This window comes from Phasianus colchicus, chromosome 5 (genome assembly GCF_987193195.1).
Source record: "Phasianus colchicus chromosome 5, bPhaCol1.hap1.1, whole genome shotgun sequence".
Lineage (NCBI taxonomy): Eukaryota > Metazoa > Chordata > Aves > Galliformes > Phasianidae > Phasianus > Phasianus colchicus.
The window spans coordinates 28,664,288-28,681,444 of record NC_143440.1 but is presented as its reverse complement, the minus strand read 5'-3'; the positions used below and the strand labels follow the sequence as shown (position 1 = coordinate 28,681,444).

Below are 17,157 nucleotides of genomic sequence, written 5' to 3'. Positions count from 1 at the left end.
ATACTGAGATTTGGATCAGATGCCTTCAAGGTCAGCACAACATTCATCTGCCTCAAACAGAAGCAAATGTCACTCACTTCCTTCATCACTTCCCAACAGTGCCTTCCCTACCCTCTTCACTGCTTTTGTCTCATATTCCAGAGTGTCCAGCTTACTCACAGCTCCAGCATTCGAGGGCAAAAAGGCACTTTGGGGTTGACAGCCAGTGATGTGACAGCATTGACAGCAAGTACAATCTCATGGCAGGTAGATAGAACTAATTAATTGCGTGAATGGGCAAACCTGGGAGAGCCGTCTGGAGCAGCTGAACCACAGAGGGCTGGAGCAATACAGCCTTGCCAGTAGACTTGATACAATACATCCACCAGACCTGAACATACACGGGGTGTCTCTTGATCATGAGGCAGTTGATGCTGTTTCCCAGAGGACTTTCCAACAGGAAATTCCACCATGTGATTTTTCTTTAGGCTACACAAAGGCACTCCATGGCCCCTCCTCACCGTCCCTCTCTAGTTTTCTGCAGACTGATTTAAGCTAGCACGAGTAAATTCAACTTGCAGTACCCCATGGAAATCCCCTCCACGTTTGTCACATTTGGTGTTCCTCAATTCCAGCCTTAAACTATCTCAAATGCTGGAGAGAACTGGGTGAGTTTGTAATTATGCATAACTATTCCTTTACCCAAAGCACACCAACCCCTATCAAAATTCACATGCTGGGGCAGGAAGATAGGACACCTTGCCTGTTCTGCAGCTGAATCCCTTCAGCATACTTGCTATCACAGGCTGTTACTGCTCAACAAAGGGCAAAAAGAAGAGGTTAAGGGAAACCTCCCATCCGTCAGATTCCCCAGCAAACTTCAGAGAGCAAACTGGTCAGAGCAGACAGCAAGGCAGAGGACAGCAGACCCAGCTGGAGGGTAGAAGGAGAATATGGGGTGGTGGAGCAGGCGTACTGCTAACAGGTTTATTCCGCTGGCAGGGATTCCCTTGAGCGGCAGGCGGGTGAGCTCTGCAGACCAGCGAGCTCAATCTGCGCTAAGCAGATTAGTTCCTTACCGGTGAAAGGTTCTGGGCAGCAGCAGAGAGTTGCTCACCATGTGATACGAGGGGGCTGTCATTACGTTTCATAGATATGATATAATTATATGTTCCCTGGAGGGTACTTCTAATTGAATTATAGGGTGTCTCACAAGTATTCTGGGCAGTGGTTCGAGGAAGCTCTCACTGCCCAGAACAAGATGGAGATACCCTTTAATTCCATTAGATGTACCCTCCAGGGAGTGGGCTGCTATACCACGCAGCAATTCACTTAAAAACTAAAACCTTCTCCCTCCCCAAACAAAATTGGAAGGGAGGTGTCTTTAGCAAAAGTTTTGTTGTTGCCATGTATTTTTCCCTGGGACACTTCTGCAGATTTGCCACTACATCAAACTCCCTGCCCTACATCCCAAGGGAGAAATACCCCATTGAGGGCAGTCATGGCCCATTTCCAGGGTGGGTAGTGACCCTTTCTGGGTCAATTCCCAGCACAAGGCTCAGCGGATACAGTGCTGCACAAGGCACGACATGCCAGGCTTGATGTACAAGGGAGGTCTCAGCCTCTTTAGGAAAGCTGAGGACCCCCAGAGAAGGAGTCCTCAAAAACAGTAGGGACTATCAGACACACAGCCTACCTGTCTGCCCATCCTACAACACAATGGAGCTGCAAGCAACTGTCAAAGTTACACAGAGGCAGTGGTGCAACCCTGCAACAGGGTCACCCCCCAGCCTCTCCTCTGGGTGCTGAGCATCAGGGAAACTGCTTCTCTTCTACTCCAAGACTTCTGCCTACAACTTACTGACAGCCAGCGGAGATGTCACATCTGCTATGCCTTTTTTTGCTGCTCTGTACCATACAAAGGATGGGATAATCAGGCCCCTGAGCCTATTATTTTTTCCATCACCTCAAGGGAAAGCCAGCACCAGCTGCCCACCACAAAATGGAATGACCTACTGAAGCTGTCATCAGCTTTGACTCCTACAGACTGTGCTCACTCCTGCGTCTAACACCGCTCCACTTGTCAGGCCGCAAAAAGAGCAAGGAAGATAGTTATGCCAAGGACTTGCTAATTATAGAAAATGAAGACGTTCCTGCAGGAAAGGCACCAGAGTCAGTGCTGAGATAAGGTGCGCAGCTGCTGACGCTGCTGTGGTGCCAAGCAGCAGGCAGGAGTCTGACGTGCTACACCATCCTGCACGCAGCCCTGCTCTGCAGTGTACAGCCCATCCAGCCCCAGAAGCCTGGCTGCCAGGCAGGCAGTTATTGCTCACATGTAGTCCATTTGCTGCGTTTCTGCATTATTCAGAGCTCTGCCTACCTCTGGTGGTGTCAGCTAACAGGACACATCTGTGAAAACCTGCCAAATCACACATTTTCTCTTTTTGTAGTGTGGTCGTGGAGGGAAAAGTACTATGAGCTATCAGAAGTAAATCACAGTCAACCCAAAAATACTTCGGGCATCTTAAAGAAGTACTTCTGATATCTTAGATGCAGACAGCTGGGTGCTTATTTACTCCTGCAGAGTCAGTACACTGTTCCTGGCATATTCTTCCTCACCAGCACTGTAGCCCAGTTATCTTTACTAAAGGAGGAAGAGATAGAAGCACGAAGCCCACACGATCAAGCAGATGAAGTAAAGGAGAGACTAATTCAGGAGGGAAGACAGGTACAGCAAAGATAACAGGAGCAGAATTTCTGCATTAAATATTGATGGCTTTGTTGCATTAGGATAAAAGCTGAGCAGCACCGTGCTCAGGTGGTGGTTTTTATGAGGGTACGGCCTGGTTGTGTTGCTTATCTCATGGAAAGAAACACAGAAGCACAAAAGGTAATTTCTAGCACATTTCACTTTAACAACATGCCTTTACACGGAGCACTAAAGAGGTACAGCAGTAGGCAAACCACTTGGACATGCTCAACACCAGAGCTGCAAAGGCAGCCACCCTTGGAAGCTCTGTTTGGTGAGATGAACAATAAAGAGACAAAAATAAACAAACAAGCAAAAAAACACTAAACCCTAAGAACTGGAGGAGATCTTCCATGGTCTAACAGAGAAACCAGGAGATCAGAGCAATGGTTCTTATTCACGTGGGATGCAGTGCCAAACCCCAGGCTCCATGAATAACCAGAAGAGCTCAACACCACCACTTGGGAAGAGCTAGCAAGTGGAAAGGACAGCCATCACTCCCAGTTAGCTGGTGTTGATCTATTCCTGAGAGCAGCACAGTCCACTCAAAAGGCCCAATGCTGGGAGCACCAGTGCCTGCTCAGCAGCAGAGCTGGCTCCAGGTGAAAAGCTAGCAGCACTAAATGCTGGCATCCAGGCTTGGGCCTGAGGGGCCTCATCTGTCAGCGGTCCATCTGCCAGGACAGCTGTAAGCACGTACCAGTCCAGATTCCTCCCAGCTTTAAATCTGCTGTTTTCACTGAAGCTAAACAGAGGGTGAACTTGGTTCACAGTGCTCACAACAGCTAGAGCAGCAAGTTCTTTTACCATCATAGTTTATCCTGACATGAGGTAAATAAGAAACAAGCCACATTGCTAGCAACAGACAATTCCCCTTTTATTTGAAAAAGCTGCCCCTCTTTCACCAAGGCCAGCTGCTTCTATTTAGACACAACAAAAATGTGCTGGAGGACCTCTTGTCAAGGATACTCTAGATTCTGCCTCCTTATCTTCTATAGAAAAGGATAAGCCCATATTTTACTTGGAAACTTTGCTTGCATTCTGATCTGTTAAAAGTTAGAGAGGCATTGAAGTGATGCTGTAATTAATGCTCCCACTGGAGATTTAAAACAAAACAAACAAAAATCACACAAAAAAAAATCTCAACCCATACCTGTACTGAGTGATGTAAAGTCTGCCAAGCCTTGCCCCAGCATCTGCTCTCAGCCCCGAGGCAGCGCTATTCAAACTGTGCCTTCTCCTCCTTTTTGTAAGTGGGCAAAAAAATGTGATTTGTGCTCTGCAATCCCACATGTAAAATGCACATCTATTGGCCACTCATCCAAAGGTGCTTTGTGCAGAACTGCATGACTCAGGAGGAGGCAAAACTCACTCAACACACAGTAAGCTTGTTTTTATCTTGGATCAGTTCTGGTTGGATTGTTTTTAAATCCAGAACTTGGCTGTGTTGTTTGGCACAATGAATTTCCCTGTGTTTGCTCTAAACTTTGAACATCGCTACCCTCCCTGATAACTCAGAGCTGCCCCTCTGAGGGCCCTTACTTTAGGAACCTATCAGGCTCACAGGGACTTCTCTGGAGCATCCGCCAACTTGGAAAAGCCACCCACTAGTCTATGCTTCTCTGTTAGCTGGGGTCCCAGGCCGCCTTGTTTAACACCGTTACATTAATTCATATAAATGGCACCTTTGATAGGCAAGAAGTCACAGTCCCTGAGACAGCATGGCATTTGTCCCTCTTCATGAATGGATGGCATGTCCACTCGACACCTGCCAACGAGGCTATCTGGGAAGGTAAAGGTCAGCTCAGGGCTTCTCTTCTTCCCAGAATGGTGTCACTGTCTCACATTTCTGCAAAATGACTTCACGAACACCCCAGGAACAGTCCCCTGACACCTTACACTAATCCCTGCAGGTCACACCACTTAGACCTCATGGCAAGACTAAGGCAGACGCTCAGAGCAGGTACCTGTGCAAATGACTTCAGTTAAATCAGAAACCGCTACTGTTAAAAACTCTAACATAAAAATTTCACTGCAAGAAATAAATATAACAGCCTTTCACCACTGGCAACATAATGGGGAAGCCATTAGAGTGGTTTGGGTGGTTTTTTTTTGTTTGCTTGGGTTTTTTTTTGTTTGTTCATTTGTTTCTTTACTGGGACTATATGCAAAACTGTCAGTAAAGTGACCAAATCGGAGTCTACAAGGAACATATTGCCTGTAGCAAGTAAAATTTCAGATGTACAGGTGAGATAACTAGCCGTGAGAAACAAAATTGCTCTTCTCTTTCCTGTTCAGGAAGTCATTAAATGAGGCCACAGTGCGATGTTGGAGCATCTCTGACTGTTTCTTGCAAGGCCATTATCTCTTCTCAAAGACAGTTGCCACTGTTTTTCATTAATCTGGATTAAAATAGGAATCAAGAACATCCAATTTATGTGAAAGTGTAGGAAGAGAAAGCCAGAAGGAGCTCATCCTCTGATGGAAACAGACTGAAGAAGAGTTTGGAGGATTCATTAGAAGTTAAATCTCAAGAGAGTTGAAATGGGATGGAACAGCGTCCTGAGAGAAGGAAACTATCAGATTCATACAGCAAATTCTCATTTCCTAAATTCCCACTGCTGTCTTAATTTGCTCAGAGCTGTTCTACTTCAAGTCCAGAGTATTAGGAGCAGCGCAGAGTACATGAGAGCTGCTGGACAAGAGTTCAGACTAGATTATCACAATAATTTCATCATGACCTAGGTCATTAATTTGTGTCACTACAGCTGACATAGATAAACCAAGGGCTTCAGATTCCCATACACCTCCGTACCATATGACCAAAATTCAATTTAGGAAAATGAGCACCCAAAATTGCGGTTACTGTTGACAGCCTGGGGGGAAGATGGACTGTACCAGTCTGCTTCCTGATAGCCGGGGAGAGGTCAGTGAATTTGCATAAATTCACTGTGGTTTTCAGTGACACGAAATTACAAGCTTAGTGTACACAGGCCCTTCTCTGCATAGAGCATAGGCCAGCAGTTCAGGGAATCAGTTTTATTCCTGCCTCTGCCTCTGTTGGATAATCCAGAGGGAAGAGAAATGACTTTCTCTGCTTTTTTCCCCCAGCTACAAAATGGAAATAACAACCCTTGATCTCCTTTGCAAAATGCCTTTAGATCTACTGAGGAAGCACCATGCAAAAGAGCTAAGTGTTGTTAATAGCATTCTCCTCAAAATGCCACAACCATGACTGCGTAGGTGATCAGATTAACAAATTAAGTTGACAGTTTCTTCAAGCACCAAGTGGCAGAAAGGAAGGATAATTAATTGCACCCAACCTCAGTATGACATCCTTCACACAGAAACTGCCATTCACCTTTCCCTACTATTATCTCCACTAGATCCATGGGGGGAAGCTAACATCCACCATATCAGGGCTACGAGCAAGAGGTGATGGCCTAGGTAGCCCCGAGTCCAAGCATGGCTGGACAGGAGAGGGAAAGGAGGCAAAGGAGTGACTACTGACCTTCCCACCAAACATGGTGGCACAGCATGGAGAACAGAAGGCAGCAGCACATGGTGGCTGCTTGGGGCAGTTATTAGCCACCATCCCTGGAACACAGTGCCAACCTGAAACAGGTCCGTCTCTAGCACAGCTCTGGCCCTCACATATATAATCACAAACACATCCCATGAATGCCCCTGCTAGCAAACACCTCCAAATAGGAGGAAGTGCATGTGGTTTTCCATTGCCTCCTGCTTTGGAGGACCACCAAGCTGAGAATGCACTCAGAGATGGCCCAAGGCTTTCTGGGAGGAAGCAGGCAAGGAAAGGATATGTATAAACTTACAACTTCATCTCCAAATCATAAAGGCCAAAATCAAACAAAATTTCACTGGCTATCAGGATGTCCTCAGTGCATTTATCTCTAGCACTATCTGCCTTTTGTTACTGTGAGTTCTGCCTAACACACGTAAATGGCCGTACCAAAGACCAGCCATGCTAACTTTGCAGATTGACTTCACAAGACATTTAATACCAGTTTAATCACAGTATCTCCTGCACAACTTGAGCCACAGGCAACATTCAGAGAAAATTGTCTCAGGGCAGATGGCTACACTTCCACTAGACTACAGATCCTACACATAATTAAGCAACCAGTAACACGGGCAAGCAACAAAGTAGATCTCTCAGCCTAAACCTTAACAGCAGCAAATGACATGGCCATGGCAGAATTTGCCTTCCAGCTGGCATATTCGTTAGCTCCTGGTAACCTGTACATTTTCTGAAAATTTCTAAAGCAAGACACAGATAATTTTTCACATGAATTTAAACAGTTTTAAACAGAGGAACCAATTCAAAGCAATAAAACTTAATTTTAATTTTCTTTCCTTACTTGCTTAGAGTTCCCTTTATTATGCAGAAAGAAAATCCTTTAAAATCCAATTCACTTTTTGCTGCTGGCTCTTAATCTCTTAATGATTTCTGTATTGCTTGGACATGATAAAGCGCATGGTCAATCACCTTTCTACATTTTCACACGTCCAAGAACCCAACTTATTTTCACACAGTATTATTTAATAGAAAAAAATGTTTGGTGATCTTGTAAAAAAATCTAAGTTTTGGGCTTGCTTCCTCCTTTTAGTCAACAAGTGAACTAAGAATGTCCTCCAGCTGATTAGGTCATATCTGATCCTCACTGGAACAGGAGTTCAGAAATCACAAGTGTAATGAAAAAGCAGCAGCAGCAGAATCAAACGTTCGAAACCTGATCAATTCTCTTCTTGCCAGATGACAGAATTCAAGACCTTATGGTTTGATTTATAGCTATCCAACATCCATACACATTCATACGCACACACTGCATGTTTCAGTAATGATGACATTGTTCTGAGTCTCCTCATCTCAGCACACTTCCTCTGTGCTCCCACCCAAACGTAAGTAAGGAAACTTTGACCTTGTTAATCTAGAAAGAATCACAGAGGCAGAAAGCAAGAGCCGGCGGCAGGATCCATTTCCCTCTTATCTGTAATTCATACAGCTACTCAGCTTTTTTCAGTCCCACATACCTCAGGGAAAGCCTCTTAAGGACAAGTCCAATAATTGTTAACTTTACCTGATCGACTTAAGGGAAGACCCCTTCTCCACTTTGTTTAAAGGGAGAGCACTCGCTGTAGCCACCATTTGTCCTCAGGATTTGGTAAGCGGTGGTCCTCCAAAAGTTTGATCACAAAGATGCTGTGTAATCCAGTGTCCCTCAGATTAATTTAAGCATTGCTACACTCAAGGAGGCTGACCTAAAATCTACTTACAGGTAGCCTGCTACTGCAGAATGCAATCTGAGGGTTCTTATTTCCCATCAGAGAATGAGCTAAGTATAAAATGCAGCTTTTGCCCTCTTCTGGCATAGGCCAATGAGCGTTTCTTTGTGGCAGTAGCATACATGCATAGCCACAGTAAAACTCAACACTATCTTACATGTTTGCATGAGGCTGCCAATTCACATGCTTCCTTCTTGAGCCAAAAAGCTTTTGTGACTTCCATGAGGAAGAGGACAAGGTTCAAGTTTCACCTTTCCTAAGTAAGGGTCTGACCAGCAGGCTGAAGTGGGAAGCACAAGATCTTTTGTTGCCTTTAGGCCACTCATCCTTAGCACTGCATACTGAGCACTGTTTTTTCTCTTCTACCCAGGGTTTTGTGGACCCTCAGTTTCCCCTTCAACACACAGGGACACCTCGTGGTAGATTCCCCTCAGTGGCAAGACATTTAAGAGGCAGGCTTTAAAGCATCCAGCCAGGCAGAACTCCAGCTGTTTGGTGACCCAGTGTCTTCATACAGCCCTATACTGCACAATGCAGTCACCAGACACTTGAACTTTGCCCTCTGAACCTGCAAAATTTCCCCAAACACCCCATGCACCTGTCCTTCTAAACTAGGGATGACCCAAACTAGATAGCATTTGCTGGAAAAGTAGTATTGTAGATGCCTGCACAGCGGCAAAGAACTGGCAACGTACAGCACCTGACTTGTGTTCACTGAGTTTAAGTCCAAGGGGTGATTACCAAAACTACTCTCACGTGTTTCCAGTCCAAAACTCCACTCCCAGAAGACCTAAACAGTTAAAACAAAACCTAACAATAGATAAAGGCCTACATGGTTAGGCTGACAAGACTCATCTCCTTGTTTATTAGTTTGATTTAATCACAGAATGGCCTGGGTTGAAAGGGACCATAATGATCATCTAGTTTCAACCCGCCACTGTGGGCAGGGTTGCCAACCACATAGAAGTTAAAATTAATATAACTTCAAAATAAATTTCTCTCCATTAGCCCCATATTCCCTGTGGACTGGAAACTGTTCCCAGCAGCCTTCTGAACAGAAGTGCAGGACACATTATGTGTTAGGTAGGGACATTGTTTTGACCACACAAAGGTCCAACCTGTGCTCTGGGGCATCTTCTCTGGGCCGCAAATTAATCACCCAGAGCACATCTGTTTTCTGGACTACCTTCCTCATCATTAGTCTGTTCTACAGGAACATACGTGGTCCTGTTGAATGTAATTTGTTTTAATGCAAGTGAGCAACTATGTGGGTATGCTCTGACTTTTCTAAGATAAGCAGAAATTTCCTACCAACAGGAAGGCAAATGGAGCACTTGGGTTTATTCTCTGGTACCCCAAATATATTAGCCTCTCACTGATGGACCTTAAAGCCCTTTTTCTTCAAGATCTGAGTGAAGCATGGTAGTACATATGACACTGTATGTAGTCTCACAGAAGACTGCATCCACACAGTCGACATTCTTCCTTGCTTTCCCTGGAGCAGTTAGCTTGAGGGACAATTTAGGAGACTAACTTGCCTGGCCCATCTCCCTGAAAAGGCCAGATTCACAGCTGATCCTTCCTCTTATCTGCTTGTGGTTGAATCCAGCCAACCAGGAACTTCTGTTCTTTTAACATGGAAGAACACGTGCTTACAATCAAGCATGAGGACCATGTACATTAGCTGGATTAAGTGGTTTAGCAGGCTAAGGCAGAAGGTGCTTCTGAATTAGGGCATCCCTATTCCATGGCATTTAATACATACACATTAACATCTTTAGGATACTGTACAGGGAGACTGGGTACAAAGATTTCCTTTCTCTGATGCCAGTTGAAGTCTGTACAATTCCTCTTTTGATGGCTCAAGTGATTAGGCGTTAACAAGAGCAACCTAGGCACTTAACACTAGGGAGTTTTAGCACCAGGTTCACACCCCCTCCCTCTCCCTGCTCAGCTAAGGTATTTTTCTCATTCCCCACTAATGTTAACAGCAGGTACTTAAAGCAATTAGCCATTATCGCCTCTCTGGTCTTTATTACTTCCTAGCTTCGTATCAGCTACTTTGTACGTAATAAAAGAGCTGAATTAACAGGACTGGTGCAGACTATTTTGCTTCCTTTCTTAATTCTGTGTGAAAACACTGGGTCATAGAGCCACATGGACAGGCTGTGAGCTGCAGTGCTTTAGTCCATTACTGCCAATTGCCATGGTATTTTACGAGGAGAAAAACCACAGGTAGCAAAAAAACAGATATAGGGAGATCATAGAGAAGGTGACATGGGGAATACGGGTAGACCAAGGGGACATAAATACTATAAGGGTTGCACAAGTCCAGCAGAACAGCTTGCAGCTGCGGCTATGCTTTGAATTAGCTGCCACACAGACCTGCAAGTTGCACAGGAAGCCTAAGGACGCGGGTATGATGTGTTGTTCATTTGAGAATAAAGCCCCATATCTACTGAGCAGCTCTTGGTTGTGTGGAAATAACTGTTGTAAAATTTTCACGTGGGGATATCAAGGATTTTTTCTACCCTCTATGTTTTTTTTCAAAAGGAGGCTTTCCCATATTTGCCCAGCCAGTTAAAAGCCCCCCCTTCTCCTCTACCTCAACTCACCATTAACCCATAGCATGAGTATAGGACCTCATAAAATGAAATATTTTTTCTCCTGTCCCCTGCAGTATTTCTAAGCCTCACTTTGTTATTCCCAAGAGGGAAGGGACAAAAGACTTTGAGATCTTAAATCCTGCTGTCGGTTCTTGCCTGAAAGAGGTAAGTAGGGAAATTGGAGGAAAGCTGAAGAAAGGAGCCTGTCCCTTGTCAGCATTCACCTGTAACAGGGGCAAAATGTGAGGTTAAACACCAAAACTAGACTGAGGAACAAGAATGAATAGGGTACTTACACAGTTTCATCATTCTTGAACTCCAACTCCCCATAAGTGTCTTCAAAGTCTTCTCCACCACCTTTTGCTGTCCCTTCTACTGTCCTAAATGGCACTATGACTGTACCCCGAGCACCTGATGTCCTTAGGACTTTGACTTCCATCACACCAATGCTCTCGCTGACATGTATAACATCACACTCAAATGTGAAGATGCCAGCATGGTCATCATCCAAGATAGTCACTGTGGCCACACAAGGAGAAGCCAGTATGGCCTTTGGGTATGGGCAGTTACCGAGCTCTGGAGGTTCCTCACTGTCCACCACACGGAGGTTACTGAGCCGCACAAAGAAATGTTCATCCTCCTCAAAGATGTCATCATCAATAATTCCCACTGCAAAGTCCTTCTGGGTCTCCCCTGATTTCAAGACAACAGTCCCTTCTGTGAACTCATAGTCAGCACCAGCATTGGCAGAGCCATCCTCGGTTTTATAGTCTACGTAGATGGTCTTGGACACATCCCCTCCTTTCCGAACCACAGTCAGGAGAACGGCACCACAGTTCTCAAGACACTGATAGGAACACGGGTCAAAATAAATTTTGGAGATGAATTCCTCAGGCTCATCCGGCCGCACCTCATGCAAGCTGGTGCTCTTCTTGGCTTGCTCAGCTGCATGCTTCTTCAGAATATTGCCAGCCCCTGTCATCATTCTGGTAGCCTGAATGCGATAAAAAGCTCTGCTCTTCTGCTGATGTGACAAGGCATAGTAGTTAGCCATTTCTACCAGCTGGTCCAAATCCTTTTCCGGGTGTTTTTGCTTCAGATCTTTAAGGATCCGGATCATCTCTTTGCGAGATTCATCTACCTCTTTCCCCTCCACAGTCACTAAGTTTCCATCCAGAAAGTGGGAGTTCATCATCTTGCCATCCATCTCAATTCCCTTAGGGTGATCACCTTCTGATTCTATGATGATGCCCCTGTGCTTGTCAGTACGGTACTTTTTGTGCATATACTTATAGAAAAGCAGGCGTCTATCTGCTATCCAAGCCAGAAGAACACAAAGTGGAAAGAAGAAAAGCGTGAGCAGACCTTCCCAGACCTGAACCACACCTGGAGAGAAGACAGCAAGGATCATGTACAACCAGATGTAAGCAAAGATGCTCCATGCAGCTGTGACAAAGAAAACTCTCAGGTGTTTTATCTTTCTGGTTTCCCCATCAGGGATCACGTAGACACAGATGGCAATGATGATAAACATATTGAAGGCAGCACTGCCAACAATTGTAGATGGCCCCAGGTCTCCAGCTATGAATCCATGTCCACACACTTCTATCAGAGACAGAAGGATCTCAGGAGCGGAGGAGCCCAGAGCCATGAGGGTCAAGTTGGAAACAGTTTCATTCCAAATCCGAATGGTTGTTGTTGTGGTCTCTCCATTGGGTTTCTTAATCGTGATTTCTTTCTCTTGTGATGTAATGACCTCTATAGATGCCATGAATCGATCTGCAATGATGGAGACTCCAAGGAACATGTAGATCAGTGCTACAAAGTATACAATAACACGGGCAATTTTGTCCCCAAGGGATGGGTTTTCTGGGTACCATATTGGCAGGATAACACCTTCCTTGCAGTCAAAAGATCCTGAACACGAGCTGTTTTGTACTGAACTGGTAGAGTCTCCCGTCAGGCCAGCATCCACCTGCAAACCATGCAAAAACAGCACAAAAGTAACCAGCCCAAAATGGAGGAAGGCCGAGGTGAGAGGCTGCAAGCTTAACCACGCCATACACAAGATGCAACTTCCACTGTGTAGATCCAAAAGGGCCGAGAACCTGAAACAAACAAAACAGAGAGGGGGGAGGGAAGCATGAGAGAAAAGGAAGATGCAACATTAATCCAAATGCACTTCAGTATCTCACCATGGAAGAGTACTGGTAGAGATGCAAAGGTTGTCTCTCTGTCACTTTGAAGAAGCCATTTAGCAGGGACTGTAACAAACTGCAGCATTTACTTGCCCAGCAGATGAGGATGAATTGCTAGAAAACTAGTTGAGAGGAAAACTACGCAACAGCCCACAATTGACCGGGAGCGTATGCCATAGGAATACTGCTAGCTCAGCTGTCAGTCTCCTAATGATGCTATCATGTTCCCCAGAATGCTGTGTTTAAGCTCAACACAAGAAACCTAATCTGAAGGCAACCCTGTCTCACCTCCAAGGGGATAAGACAAGTCAAGGAATCACTAGAACAAAAGGAGATTTTTCAGACTCCAAATTAAGTCCATTTGTAGGACATAATTAAGTTATGGAGTACCTTAGTGGCCAAACATCCCCCTGGCCAGAACCTCCCTATAGGCTGCAGAATGACCCCAGGGCTCCCCTAAGCTTCTGAAGCACAGGCCCCCACATCAGGAGGTAAAGATGTCAGCAGGAAAATAGGGCAGAAGACTACTGTGTTTGGTAAGGCTCTAAAGGCCATTTTTCACTAGCTTTGTCACTGTGATCTGGAGGGTCACATTTTACATCACGAATCCCACTTTTGAAAGGGCAAGAAAACCTACAAAAACACTATATTAGAAAGAGACTTAAGATACAGTAAATTGTACCTACAAAGATTTTTTCTGTGTCCCTAAGAAATTAATGCATTTTCAAATATCTTCTAAAGTGAAAGTACTATCTAACCTGAAACACTAGGTAAAAACAAAGAAGCCAAATGGTGTATCATGTAGATTTGGTGTATCATTGCACAGTAGTGTTCCTTATGGACTGCATCACTGTAGGACGTGCACCAGTTGAAAGCAGAATTTCAGCCCTTCGCACACTACTCTTTTCCCCTTACGCCAGGAAGAATTTGGTCTCAGGCTTAGCTGAAAAATCACATTTGTGAGTCCAGCCAGAGCCAAGTATCTCACAGGAAACATCAAACTTAATAACAGCATTATCTAAAGCACTTGGAAGGTTCAAGAGCCTTAACTCCCACTAACATTCATTGAGGTTTGTACTGTTAAATCAGTAGGATGGGGATTCATTTCCCCTACTGTAACTATCTAAATCTTGGACAGTAAATTAAATTAAGTCGCCTAGGCTCTCTTTGTTGTTAGAGGAAAAAGACAGCCAGTTCCTGGGGATGATCTAATCCAAAAGAACTATTTAAGATGCACATCTCTAGAAAGGATTTTGTCCTTTACTGTCTCTCTCCATGCTCTAGAGAGGGCATCCAAACAGTCAGTTTAGAGCAAATGCCTAACCTTGGGATGGAGAGAGTTCAAAGGGATTAACTGGCCCCAGTCCTTGTGGAGGTCCCACCTCTCCTTTGCACTGTATGGATTCCAGGAAACATTTTAACATTATCAACATTAAGAAATGCATCTCAAATGGCTGTTTTATCGTCACGTTGTGTCACTCACATCTTCCCAAAAAGCCGGTGCTATCTTCCCAGTATCAACAAAGATTTTTCAACTTTCAGATAAAAATCTATGAAGACAAGCAAAACAGGAAGGAAAGCGTGAACAAGAACTGCAAATGAGCAAAACCATCCCTGACAGAGCACAGCAGAGGGGAAAGAATTGATTATGCAGTATCAGGATCACAAATCCATATCTGACACCCTTGATATGAAAAAATAATACACCTCTTCATGTTACCTGGACTAATTCAGAAGAGACAGATTCTCTCATATTAGGCATTTGAAAGAGAAGATAAGTAGACTATTTATCTTCCTTTTCATCCCAGCCCAGCCCCCACAGTTTGGGGAAACCACAGCCTAGGGTGGGGGGCGCAGCCCCAATCCCTCTATCTCATCACCACCCTTCTTGCAGGGAAGACTGAGCTACCCAGCCAGCATGTGCAACTTGGGTTCAGTTTAACACTCCCATCTCCCACTTTGTTTTTCCTCCCTCTCCACAGGGTATTTTACCAGACCCAGGGGAATCCCTTAGAAACAGACAGAGAAACAATGAGCAACAAGCCCATCCCTAAGCTGCAGGGAAGATGCATGCACATCCCCATCAAGATGACAAGTTCCAGGTGCCTCTGGCTCAAGGTACGCGCACACAACAGCTCTGTTACACCCCAAGCACATCAGCTCATCCCTTTCTGTGCTGCAATTGCTGGCACATATCCACCAGCCTCTTGACTCTTCCAGCATCTCGTTAACTGAACAGCAGCCAGTAGGTGCAGTGTCCTCCAGGATCAGCCATGTAGAAATGGCTGACAGAAAGACAGGAGTCATTTCAGAACCATCTATGTGACTGAAGCACCTAAATTTGGTTCCAAAAATGACTTAAGAGTTTAATTATTACATAAATTCAGAGCCCTGTCTAGGAATAGTACAATGACTAAACTGAAACTAATTGCTGCCACCACCATGAGGTGGTACAGCCACCTTGTGTCATTGATACTGTCTGCCAATCCCACATAAAGCTGGGATGGTTCCTGTCACCAGTCACGCTAGTCACTCCAGGAGCTTCCCAGTCCTTTAATCTTATATTTGATTTTAAGCATAACCTAATTCTATTATTATTCCTCAAATTATTATTATTTCAAAAACAACCTCCTTTTGGACATCCAAACTCAGGCTATTGGTTGTAGACTAAAATTTCAGAATTTGGGAGCATGTCTTCCCATTGCTTTTCACTTGCCTTGACAAACACTTTAACATTAAGTGGAGGTCACAATCATTTTCTGAAATGATGACCTGATCTTGCAATTCTCTGATGCAGATGAAGCTCCCCAATGACATCAACAGAAACTTTGCCCATGGACAAACTGCCTAATAAGATCTTAATATGCATTCATTAACACAGAGTTAAACAAACCCATTTGAAAAGCACAGGAAAGCATTCTTACTCCTCCTTTCCACACTTGGGAACTGGTGCAAAAGTGCAGAATAAAACTATTAAATTTTAAAACAGCCGTTAATAAAATATTGAGGAAACAATTTTACCATTCAGCGGTCAGAGGATGGAAGATTCAAAACTCACTTTGTAGCTCTAGGTCAGCAAGGCTGCTTACACAAGATGCAAGTCTGCCCCACGTGCACCTCCTACAACCAGTCTCAACACCACAGCTGTGGACCTGTATAGCTGTAGCCTTCCCAGGAGGAAGACACAGCTCTCCCTATCTATGGCCCTGCAACAGCACTGATCTTAGCAGGGCTAGCTGCAATGAGAGCCACTCACTCCCTCTGAGGATGGAGCTTTGGGGTGGGCTGGCAGCATACTCCAGAGACACAGCTTGCCACCCAGGAGGTGGCACGGTGTCATTCCTCCAGCTCCAGCCCAACAAAGCAGAGATGAAATTCCAGCTGCACCATGGGCCAGCCCCTGCAGGTTGCAAACAGGAGGCTGCATCAGCAGCGGTGAAAAGTCAGTTGGCATCAGCTGATCTTTGGCTTTATACCACTGAGATCATGATTCTGCTGATTTCTGCTATCTCTTTGCCATCAGACATCATTTTCTTCCACAGATCTCAGCCCCACTATTATTATTATTATTAATGCACTGAATACATGCAAATAAGGGCAGTGGTTCTGAGTGAATTGTTCCCTATCTGATAGGATAAGTTCTGAAAGCATCCTGTTGGTGCCAAGTGAGACAAAAAGTGGAAAGGACGAGCGCAGGAGGAGTTGGTGTTCAATAAGAAGGCTCTGGGAAGGTGTGTAATAGTTATTATAGTGGGGAAAACTCCTTCCACAAGAGTTGACAACTGTGTGGCTGTGTGACCTGTAAATCCATAAATAAAACCCATAAATAAAAAGATCAGTTCTTGAAATACTTCTGGAGACAGTCCAGAAGGAAACACGGACCATGTTTGTCACTATTAAGCTTGCAATTGAAAATGACTTTGGATAACTATCAAGCTCCTTACATCTTTTATAACAGCTAGGTTTCAGAAGACTGGTGGTTTTTCTGCTGCAGACCTATGGCAAGGCAGGGAGCTGGGAAGGCTGTATTGATTTGATCTCCTGCACTTCAGCATAAGCATACATCTCCTCACACGACTCTTTAGACAAAAATATTTTCAAAATGAAGCATTCATGACAAGAAATCAAATGAAGAGGCAAGGTAACAGGGAGTAACCCTCCACATACCACACTCCCAAGATTACCGCTCAGTAAATACAAAATCAAAGGCAAAGCTTCAAGTTCCTACTCATTTCTAATTTAGGTAAGACTCTCCCTGAACTATCATAAAAACTAGAACCTTTGAAATTGACCTGCAAATAATATTAGGTTGCCTGGC

At 44.6% G+C, this 17,157-nt stretch overlaps 1 protein-coding gene across 7 annotated transcripts in view; it reads right to left on the bottom strand.

The window, feature by feature from the left end:
* SLC8A3 (solute carrier family 8 member A3) overlaps nt 1-17,157 on the bottom strand; it is a 100,314-nt gene that overhangs the window by 69,241 nt on the left and 13,916 nt on the right. For 6 of the 7 annotated variants that reach the window (XM_090141113.1, XM_090141115.1, XM_090141114.1 and 3 more), the window contains exon 3: nt 10,938-12,749. In XM_090141113.1, the coding sequence (XP_089997239.1) occupies nt 10,938-12,703 (1,766 nt within the window). In that variant the 5' untranslated portion in view covers nt 12,704-12,749. The remainder of the gene's footprint in view (nt 1-10,937; nt 12,750-17,157) is intronic. The other variant, XM_090141119.1, reaches the window with a different exon arrangement.